Source organism: Mastacembelus armatus, chromosome 15 (assembly GCF_900324485.2).
Source record: "Mastacembelus armatus chromosome 15, fMasArm1.2, whole genome shotgun sequence".
Taxonomy (NCBI): Eukaryota; Metazoa; Chordata; class Actinopteri; order Synbranchiformes; family Mastacembelidae; genus Mastacembelus; species Mastacembelus armatus.
Window position 1 is genome coordinate 16,250,026 of NC_046647.1, and position 11,715 is coordinate 16,261,740.

The 11,715-nt window shown below is 37.7% G+C and overlaps 1 protein-coding gene across 1 annotated transcript; it reads right to left on the minus strand.

Annotated features, from left to right (window-relative positions):
- Nucleotides 1–7,354: 7,354 nt before the first annotated feature.
- Nucleotides 7,355–8,607, minus strand: LOC113131970 (otoraplin). The gene is made up of 4 exons (XM_026309754.1): nt 8,411–8,607; nt 8,095–8,234; nt 7,710–7,820; nt 7,355–7,579 (listed from the first exon to the last, which is right to left on the minus strand). The coding sequence occupies exons 1-4, from the start codon at nt 8,523–8,525 to the stop codon at nt 7,556–7,558; spliced, it is 390 nt and encodes a 129-aa protein (XP_026165539.1). The 5' UTR covers nt 8,526–8,607; the 3' UTR covers nt 7,355–7,555.
- Between the last annotated feature and the right edge of the window lie 3,108 nt (nt 8,608–11,715).

Genomic DNA, 11,715 nt, shown 5'->3' on the forward strand with positions numbered 1-11,715 from the left:
GAACGGGCCAAGTGACCTTGGCAGGATATGATGACAATGGAGCTGTATCACGCAAACAGCATAGCCAGCATACACAGCAGTCTCTGTATGTGGGCTCTGATGCTCTTTCCATTTTAAAAGGACATTAGGGCTAATGGTAATGGTATCTCAGAGGTTTCCAAGCCTCTTACTGCCCTGTATACTAGCAGTCAAAGAACATAGTCCATTAAGACAGCAAACAATGATTATTTTTCACAGGCCACACAAAGCACAGGGCAAACATAGTTATGCCACAAACAATTAGAAAGATATTATGTGTTTTAGCTGTTTAGCAACACTCAAAGTTCTGACATTATTCTTTCAATAACACAAACAGCTAGGATGGAGAGAATGAAAAAAGATATGTTCTGAGGAAAAGGGCGATGAATAAACATTTCCAGGAATCTAGGTACAAAAGTCATTAACACTAACATTTGACATTTAAGGATCAGTTAATGAGAACAAAGGTTGCAATAGATGCAGAAAAATGCTGTGTGCGAACTGTTGAATATGTATGTGACTCTGGATGAGCATGTTTTTCCATGTTGCTCAGCTAAGAAGGCTCTTTCTCATTACATCCTATGTGAACAGTCCACACATGAGGTGGAGCAGAGTTTCACACCTTTCTTCTGGGTCTTAACACATATGTGAGAACCTGCATCATTTGATCCAATTTAGGATTAGTGATGGCCACAGTCTCTTTATGGTTCAGTAGCTGCACCAACCTGACAGCAACTGAGTGATAAACCTGCCATTCTGCCTACTGACAATGAAGTCAGCAAAACCAATTAACAGTTCTAACCTCTGCTGATTCATTTATTTGGTGTAGCCTCATTTATTTAATCGAGTAAAGGCAATTCATTTGCATATAGCTTAATTGTTTTCATTTCACAACTTTACTAACCATAGCCACGTTATATTAGATATTATTAAAGGCTTTCCACTTCATTATACCCAGTCAACTGTGCAATTGGTGATGTGCAATATTTCCTTGAACACCATCTTCACAGGTCCATCATGCCATTGTAAAAACAGGCCACGAGGAAAGTGTGTAAATAAACTCCGCCCTGGGTGCTCCAGGAGGGTCAATAAAACGATGTGCTCAAATGCATTTGGAGATCCTCAGCAAGAACCTCATTGTTCATTCTACCTCAGTGATTTGTGAGGATACCCCAGCCAATCAATACAAGGACCATTAGGCTTAACAAACCTGGTTTATCTATAAACTGCTCACAGTCTCTGCAAAGTAACAGCGCTCTGGGACACTGTGCCTACCTGTAATGGCTCAGAGGCAGGTGGCTTGAACAAAGCAGGATGGAATTTTATTCTGAGTGTCAAAATACAGTAAATTCTGGCACTTGTTTGTCATTTATAATCATTAACTACATGCAGCAATGCTGCTAATGTATGTGTGTTCGAGGGCTGTGTACCGCACTATTTGCTATCATATGACATTTAGCAAATGGAGTAATGCATGGTGATTTCCCATAATAAGAAGTTTTATTACACCTGCTTTTTGCTTGTTTGTTAGTTTGTTTATCACTGTTACTCACGTCGCTCTCTGTCACTAAGCTTTGGGTGGCTGCAAGTCTGAGATATGGAACTTGAAAGAAATACGAGCAAACCTAATAGACAAACCACAGCCTTATGTAGCGTGCTGACACAGTACATCAAGATTTGACATTTAAAATGCTGCTATACTTAACAAAGGTCTTCTATAAATAGTAATTCATTGAACACTAATCTCGCTGACAACAAAGCTGTACAGTTGTGATGATTTAATATACTGTTTATTGTTATTTTTGAAAATAATAGTTTTTAATTATTATTTTACACTGTGGCATGTTAAAGGCCATTCCTACCACTTTTGCTTATTACTTAACTTTTTAAAAAAAATTTGCTGTATGACTGCCACAGCTAGGGTAGATAACATGCTACACAAAAGCATTAAAAATATATCTGCAGCACAGCAAATGTTCCTATATAAAACTCAAAAAGAAGATTTTGTTCATACACGTAGACCAAAGGAACACTGAGAAATCCTGTGACACACAATTTTGCTTCACCACTTAATTGCTTTACTTAGCCTCACTTCTTTTGTAATGGGTAATTAGTTGTCATGACAAACACTCAGTCCATTCATAGCTCAGAGACCCTCTACAAAAACAATTTGAAGACAGGATGTGGAAGATTTCTGATGGCGATGTTTTCCATGTGTTCCAAAAGTTTTTAATAGATAAAGTGATAGCCTACTATCTCTCACCAAATAAGCTGTCAGCCTGATGCAGGTAGACTCCACAGGACCAAATGGACTCCGCCTTCAGGCTAAATACAACAAAGCCACCATTCACTATGACTAACAGCCATAATAGCATACTTTTTATGTAAAGAGGGGAGCATTCTGTCTCAGTTGAGAAAATATGAGTAGCTTTTCTTGTGTTTAAGGAAAATAAAGACAAATAAAAAAACAATACAGTGAATTATTTTCATCAGTGTCACACTGATATAATGCAGTCATGCTAAAGACCATGCCTAACCTATTTTTCTCTATAAGTGATAAACAGTGTTATGACATTAAAACATCAAACACAACTGATGGTATTTGCCAAGACCCCTGGCCATGTGTTGCCTGAACACATTCATTATTTATATTACAAGGAATTGAATAGACAAGATTTTGTCAGTCATATAATTAAAGGAATGAATAAAGGGTGTCTTGATTGATGGCTCTCAGACAACTGCTTTTCTCTATTTCATTTTATTTATTTGTTTATTTCCAGAAATTCATCAGTTGCTTGATGATGGGCATTAGAATCACCATTTAACCAAACCTGCATGTCTGTGCGGGAGGAAAAGCTTACATGTGCAGGGAGAACATGTAAATCCCTCTCAGAAAGGCCTCTATTGTTGGATAGGTTGTCTCCAAGCTGTGATATATCAGTGCTAACCGCAGTATCACTGTGCCGCCTCACAAACACACAAAGTTTGCATTTATCTCGTTTCATGTTTCAGGCCACCTGCCAAATGTAAGTCCAATAGTCACTCCTGCCTGTGCAGAGAAGCACCCTTACTCTTGCATGTGTGCTGCAATTGTTTCAAATCTCACTTAGTGAGGTTTATACATTTATAGATTATGTTGCAATGCATATCCAGCAAGTGATCCGATGAAATCACATGTAGCAGATTTGATGCTTTTATGGGGGATTAATCATCTATCAACATGCACATCATTTTAAATCTGGACATTAGCTTCCATGATTATACATTTTGATACTGTTTAACTAAAAGCATGAAGACCAGGAAAACATTTGCTTCACATACAAAAAAACTGTCTGACAAGATAAACCTTAATCCACTGATGATTAAATGATTTGTCATTTTGTCACATTTGTCATTTTATTAGAGCGAGCACTTGCTGGACATTTATGTAATCATCAAAAACATCTGTAATTATTGCATGAAACTAGTGTCTTGATATGAGTTTATGAATAATTACAGGCCAATGCATCTAATTTCCTCATGTAATCATTCATATCCTGTATTTCACTTTTAGTTTGATGACCTTTGACCTACAAGATCTTCTCTAGCAGATGGTTGGCAGCTAACTCCCCATTAGTTACACTTACAGACATAAACACACTTAGGGAAGCTGATTTCCTTGGAAGGGTTTATTCATGTACCAGAAATGAAGGTGGAGGTTGAGATGAGGAAGTAAAGTGGAACAACATGAAATCATCAATAATTAGCTCACTTACACTTGGAAATTAACTCTTTCAGGCAATTTTCCTCTTTTTCATGCCATCGAGCTTATTCTCCTCACACACACATACACACACACACACACACAGGAAACATTAAAACTATTCATTACAGGAATATATCTACATTAATTAACTGTACATCGTTTTAACTGATTCAAAACTCAGTGTAATATATTTCACTTCATTTCATGTAGCAATTGTTCCCTTATTTCTTAAATGCAGGTTTCAGTGCCTCCTCAAATTCATTTTTTATATCAGAATAGAGCAGTAAACCTCAAGTATTGGATACAAAGGAGTCCTGAGTTGTTTGGAGGGCTGAACACACAAGAGATGAAATCAATGGTTTCTTTATGTGGTTGTGTGACAGAGAAAATGGGTGGAATTACAGTAGCTTCTGCAATTATATGAATCATAGATCACAGAGAGAACAAGAGATAGAAAGACAAATAGGAAAAGAATATTGTTAAAGTTGCACTTTCTTCTCAGCTAATCACTTCTGTTGTCACTTTATCCTTGAAATGTGGCAGCAATAACACATGATGTTGCCAGTTGGTGGTCACACACAACTAGAGTCACAGACATATTTAAATGATGATATAAGACATTGCTCACATGAGACGGGTACTGCTGATCCTCAGGCATTATCAGTGATTAATTCATGCTGACTGATTGATTGATTGATTCAGTTAGAACAAGCAGTGAGTTATTTTCACCCATGATGTATGTATTGACAGACCCTGTCATTCAAGCACCTTTCAGACACCACTGAAAAAGTCAGTCAGTCTACTTTGTAGACCTTCCACCACTTTCGGGGCTACCAAATTAAATTTTGAGCATTGTCAGTAAGTACTTTCTTTCAGCAGCACAAAGCCCCTTGTGTACCCATCAAAGACTAAGCTTGTGTCATCCCATTTCTGGGCACCAATATGTTTGTTCTTCAAATTTCTACCCTCAGTGTTTTTTCACTCCCACCTCTATTCTGAGCTAAGATCAGTCTAAGGTTAGATATTTTTTCAGTGCATAACATGATGCAGTTCTTTGCAGCTGTGTTTATCCAGGTACCTCATTAATGCAAAATTATCTTTATTTATTATATTTTCTTTTATTTTGATAATTCTTTGAAAAAGATCAGATTCCCTACAGTTGTTGCAATCAAGATATTATTTGACTGCTGACTGATTAAGACCTGTTAGACTACATTTGTTACACAGTATCACAATTTGTTGCATCATACAGACATGTCAGAAGTGGGTTTCTGGGATGTGAAAAAAGACTCATGTTTCCTCAGTCTAAAATGTCAGACTGAGATGCTAAATTGAAGAGAAGCTGCTGATTTCTCAGCTCTATTGGGTGCTGTACTGCCCAGTGTGGGGTGTGGGTGTGAAACCGGATGGGGAAAAAAATGCATCCACCGCTTCACACACAGGAAACACACAAGCAAACAAACGCACACATCAGTCTCTTCTGTCAGTATTTCTACCTGTCACCATGGTAACACCCTAAAGTTACAGCTGTCTGATGGAAGATTACAGGAGTGACTTGAGCAGATTTGCATATATATGCACACTTTATGATCACCTTTTATGTTGCAGGTTTAATTTTAAACTGAAAAAAGCCATCCTGCCAATCCTATGGACTGGACAATTATAAGCAAGTTGGAGTATATAAGGTCCCCCTGTGTTCTACTTTAAGTTCCCACAAATATACACTGGATGTCAGGACAAAAACCAAGCCTTGAAGTCCAAGAAACTAGCTGCAGATCTCTGAGATAGTATGGTGGTGGGATAAGGGTATAAAACCATTTTGTAACATCTTCGGGACAAGTCTCCAAGGTGGATGGCCCAGTCAGAGCCCAGAAATACACCCCGTAGAACATTTGTGGAGCAGTCTGAAGATGGCAGACACTTCCCATTCAATGTGATGGAGCTTGAGAAAAATCTGTCAGGAAAAACATGATAAATCCAAGCTTGTAGTGACTTAACCAACCCTTACTTCAAGCCCCTGGAGCAAATTTGTGACACTGGGCTTTAGTATACAAGAACAATTGGACTTGCTTCTACAGAAAACTGAGTTAAGGGTCTAAACACCTTTATAAATGAAAGACTTCAGTCTTTGATAAAAATTGTGGCAATTAGATGAAAAGATGCTGTGCTTTTTACCTCTGGAACAACTTTTAGTAATGACCAGTGTGTTCAGCAGTCAGTTTTTCTGTACTGAACGTATTTCCTAACTGTTCAGAAACAGTCTCCTTTCCTCCTCTCCCCTCCCCTCCCCTCCCCTCCCTTCCCTTCCCTTCCCTCCTCTCTTCTCTTTTCTTCTCTTCTCTTTTCTCTTCTCTTCTCTTCTCTTCTCCTCTCCTCTCCTCTCCTCTCCTCTCCTCTCCTCTCCTCTGCACTTCTCTTTTCTCTTCTCTTCTCTTCTCTTCTCTTCTCTTCTCTTCTCTTCTCTTCTCTTCTCTTCTCTTTTCTTCTCTTCTCTTTTCTCTTCTCTTCTCTTCTCTTCTCTTCTCTTCTCCTCTCCTCTCCTCTCCTCTCCTCTCCTCTCCTCTCCTCTCCCCTTCTCTTTTCTCTTCTCTTCTCTTCTCTTCTCTTCTCTTCTCTTCTCTTCTCTTCTCTTCTCTTCTCTTCTCTTCTCCTCTCTTCTCTTGTGAAATTGTCCATGCTTTAACAGATGCCTCAGACATGCCCCAGGTGTGGGAGTGACATTTTGTGGTAGATGTCCACATTTGAAACAGGTTTGTATTGATCTGGGCTGAGAAGGGGAGGGGAGATTGATTGTAATATGTGACAACCCTATTTCCTAAACTCGTAAGCCTTCCTTTTTAAGAACGCCTCAGGTCTGGAAGAAATAAACATAAAAACCACCTGTTTGTAGTGGTCAGTGCATAGAGCTGTCACAATGGTCTTCCAGAGATGGCAGAGGAATTACATGGAAGCTCTAAAGAACATTAACTAAATCTAATCTTGATTTATCAAAATGAAACATTGTTGGGGCTGGATAATCTGTTGTTGTAAACAGGGAACATTTTAAATTTTATATTTGCCACTATATCTGGGTGGATGCTGTGATGAAGAAAACAGTCAAAAAGCTTCAGTAAAAAATAGATTCAAATATTCAAATCATCCTTTCCAAAGGGTTTCAACTGTGATAAAAATAAATCAGGTTTACAAGGTGATACTTACAAAATGATGTAGGCCATTAACACTTAATGGAAAAAGCATCATCACTAAGTAAATAACAGTAAACAATAGTGAGGCCATTTGTTTTGGAGACTCATGTCATTTCAGTTTGATGATGATTTAATGATTAAAGTTTTGGTGAAAATTAGCTTTAGAACAATTGATAACTTCCTGTGTGCAGTGTAGATTGTTACCATATGTAACATGTCTCATTGTCACTCCGATGAAAAAGTTATATCAGCATCCTATTTCATTTTCATAATATATTTACAGATATAATAACAAAAACATCACAGCAGTTCAGTTTTAACAATTCAAAGCACAGGACAAAATGTACCAATTACCAAGTCTGAAAAGAAAAAGTAGTTATTTTGTTCAAATAATCAACCATTTGGATTGGCATGAAAAAGGGTTTATTGAGCAAAGTGTTGTTGAAGAGAAAGCAAGACTAGCTGGCTCAAGACCAGGAGTGTCAGACTGTGTGCTGCAAGAAGCTGAGAGTGTCCAGGTTTTCATTCCAGCTGGAGACAACAAACCGGATGTAATGGGACGTAGTCTGTCAAAGTGGCTTGAAAGAAGAAGTCTAATGAGCAAGTCTTACTCACAGTAGAAGTCCAAGTCCTGAAAGAAAGGCAAAATAAAAATGAACTGCTAATTACCACCCATTACTCCAGAAAATAAAGAGGGCATGAAGAAAATATAAAAAGTCTTCATCTCAGATATTGTCCCAAGAAATAGATAATATACTCACAGTTGTGGGAATTGTAACTGTGTCTTCCTTAAATGTGTGCATTTCCTTCACCACAGTTGCAGGGAAGTATCCAATGATGCCCATCTGGTCCACATACCGCTCACCATAAACCTGCCAGTGAAAATACCATGATCGTTGTACAAAATTAAAATGTATAATATTAAATATGCTTTACACATTTAATCCTCCTTCCTAAACTTGACAAAATGTATATGCTTTCTCGTTTCAGGTAGAGTAAAACTAAATATTTTCACCAAATGCCTTTTTCTCTTGTCAGAAAGGCTCGAAGGTTCACATGTGCTTTGTTACAACTGCTGCACATCCTCTGTGCTTAACCAGTTGCAGATTTGCACTGCTAAACAACTGGAAACAAATATGCACATACACTTCCAGACCAGAAGACTCCGGCGCCCTCCTCTGGTACGAGTTTAGAATACACATAAACCTTGTGATTCTTCTTGATGTTGATGAATCTGCAGTCAGGAGCTATAAAGTCATCCAACGCTGTGGCCAGGGAGAGAACATCTGACAGATCACAGGAAACAGAGGAAATGAAAATATATGATATGATATGTGATGAAAAAACCACAAGTTTTTAAACTATCAAGCACGGGTGTTTTATTGCATGGTTTTAATATGTAATTGTTTTCGGGATGCACTCCACACACTGTGTCATGCTTCTCTTCAGTGTTCTAACTTACATGAACAGTCTGCATCTCCACAAATCTTGTTGTCTGCAAGTTTATCCAAATGGACGGCCCTCGATGTCTGGTGCAGTAGTCCCATACAGACCAGAATCACTAGTGGAGAATTCATGCTGACCAAAAGAGTGCAACCAAAAGAACGCTGTGTGTGTGTGCAGATGTGAATGTGGACATCAGAAGGAACCTACGGCTGTAAAAATCTTCAAAACACATCTCTTAGCCAAGAGTGAATGGGCTGAACCCTTACATCAGAGGTTGCCTGTCCAATCAGTGTTGAGTTTTCAGAAATGCCACACTCTGGAATTGTTTATTTCCCACTGGGGAAAATTGGCTGAAATTTTTATTGACTCAAATAAAAGTCTCTTTGCAGGAAGAAGTATTCATAGTTGATGCTAAATTTGCTAAATATTAAACTGAGTTAGTTGTTGTGATGACTTTCTTTTGTGACATTAAAGGCCTACTGTGAAATATAGGTCAAACTAAATTGTTTTAAATTGACAATTGCAGGTTGCAAAACAAAATAAAACATGATTAAACTGCTGATAAAAAAAACATTAGGTATGACAAATGATAATGTTAGTATATATACTACTTGAACCTGAAGATCCTAAGAATGAAGGTCCCACTGATAAATTATTGTTAGTTCACATGCAGTGTACTGAAGCGTTCTCGTGACAACAGATAAAATCTAAAGGTGATTTCAACATATTTGCAAAACAAATGTGTCAAACAAATTTACTAAACCCAACCTTTTCAAAGTGTCTACACAGCTCTGAAATTGTTAAGCAACAAATGGAATAATACACAGTGAGACCCACTGTCAAATGGTGTCAAAAACTTGAACAAACATAACTGCTAAATACACAGAACAACAATTACTTACCATTTTACTACCATTACTATGGAAATTAATAAACCTTTGCACTGCAGCCAGCTACTCTGAAGTCCTCCAGAGGTCCTGGATGTCTAACAAAATATAACAGTAATTTTTTCAGCTACACACTAGGTGGCACTCTTGTCCCCTAGGTGAGGTTAAGAGATTTCACCTCTAGTGAGTCTCTTTGTGCCAGATGAAATAATGAGAGTTTAGCAAAAACAAGCCTCAGTAATCTGTTTTTTGTGGAGAGTTCACAGAGTGACATTTTACTGTAATGCTATATAATGGTTTAGATGATCATTTTTAATGATCAGCTGATTGCTGGAATATATGCTTCAGTCTTAACTGAAAGTGAAAGATTAATATATATATATATATGTTATGATTTTTAGCATGGATATAATTCTTGGGTATGTTACCATATTATTGAATATAAATATGGATATTAAGGGATTTTTTTTCCTTTAAAGCCTATGAATGCCAACCTGTAGGTCAGATTGTTTTAAGTGATCTAAATGACTAAGGTGAGAACATGTTTTGGCCTATTTACATCGCCCATACCTATCAACATTGGGATTTGAAAATAAGGGAAACTACGTTGTGGAGTTGTATCTTCAGTTGGCCACCAGATGTCACTGTTCTTAGTTAGACTGAAGCCTTGAAGCTGTGAATATTTTTCAACACAATTAGAAGGAAAGCCCCAGAGCTTCATGAACCTTCACCTGCCCATCATGACTATACAAAGGCATCTGTATAATTCCTGCATGTTAGTAAAATCAATGGACAAGTACATTAAGGATTTCAGGTTTTATTTTAAGGATGACACAGTGAGCAGCAGGCTTCTTCTTTTGTCTTAATAAAAGATAGAGTTAAACTGTTCAGTTTATGCTTCTTATTAATTTGTTCAGCATGAACTCAATTGAAAGTTGACCCACCATCTGGTTGTCTTAAAATAAAATTTAAAATAAATAAATCCTGATTTCCAAAAACTACGGGGTGGGCCAAGGGTCATAATGTTATGAGAATGGCATAATTCCTATAAGAGCACCATAGTACATAGTCTGTATACAGTGTGCGTTAGCACAGAGCAGCAATAGGCAACCTTCAAAGGCCACTGTTCTGCTTGTACTCCAACTATTTCTGCTCTATTCACTGCTGATTACCTGAATCAGGTGTGTTCAACCAACAAGAAGCTGGAAGATACCATCTCAGATGAGGGTGGAGTGAAGGAAGACAAAATGAATTGGTATCTTCCAGCTTCTGATAGGCTGAACACACCTGATCAGAGTTTGCTGAATTGATGGGCCTCCTTTCTCCATGGATCACAGTCCTGAAAGTCTGCTACATTGACCCCAACCTTACCTTAACCATAACCTTTTACTTCTGCCTATTCTTGAGCCTTATGATTTAATATCTCCCCTAATATATGGCATCATTCTTGTTCTTGCTACTATCTAGCCTGCAACATTGAACTTCAGTTTATAAATGAGTGGAAAATAACTACAATGTAAAATGAGCAAAAGTTGATATGAAACAGACACAAAACAACCACAAGAAAACACAAACTGACTGCAAGTCTTGTGGTTGCTCGTTCTGTGAGTCTTACTCTGAGTAGTGTAGGAGAGGTGGGGGGGCTTTTTATATGTCTGCAGTATAGATTTGTCACACAGTATTTGCTGCTTTGCTATGTCCAGCAGCTTGTTGCTACTTTTGTTTAAGACATTATATTTGTGCTCATTCACAGCTCAAAGTTGAAGAAAGGTGACAACAAAATGTCTATTTCCATTTTACTCTACAGTTGGCTCAAAGCAATTACATACAAAAGGATTTTATCCATAGTTAAAGCACACATAATAGCACACATACTGTCCACTATTTCAAAACTAAATAGGAGACAATTCAAACAAACATGAGTTTAACTATTATATATAATCTCAGCAGTAGTTTAATAAGTGAAATTGATTCAGTTAAACCATAGTTTTTTTGGAGAATGTTGGTAAGTTTGGTGGTTTTTGGCGTTTTTGATGACGACTACAATACAAGTCCCCGAATCACTGATAAACCATTATCTTTAAAGATTTTCTGAATAAAACACTAAACAAAAAGAAATATGTTTCTGTGTTCATCCAAAAACTATAAAAACACGGCAGAAATACGGGGGTAACTGGAGAGTTGACAGCTATGGCATCACCCTTTGTTAACAATTAGCTTTATAAGTAGTTATGTAATTATGTCTTTCTGTCTGATGCAAAGCCCTGCAAAACTGTCTGCGTGTGTAAGTTTGTTTTAACCTAAGTATATAAGCGAGCGGGGTTTAACTCTAGTTGCAGTCATGTGCTAGCCTGAAAGCCAACAGAACCTCTCTCTTGCGCTGTCCGGGTGTATAAATCAGGCACATCCTTGACATGTAGGCTGTGACGTGTGT

Coding starts and splice junctions, on each gene's coding strand:
- LOC113131970 (XM_026309754.1), bottom strand. CDS start 8,525: ATGAATTCTCCACTAGTGATTCTGGTCTGTATGGGACTACTGCACCAG. Junction 7,821..8,094: donor GAGTCTTCTGGTCTGGAAGT/GTATGTGCATAT, acceptor TTTCACTGGCAG/GTTTATGGTGAGCGGTATGT. Junction 7,580..7,709: donor CAGTTACAATTCCCACAACT/GTGAGTATATTA, acceptor CCTTTCTTTCAG/GACTTGGACTTCTACTGTGA.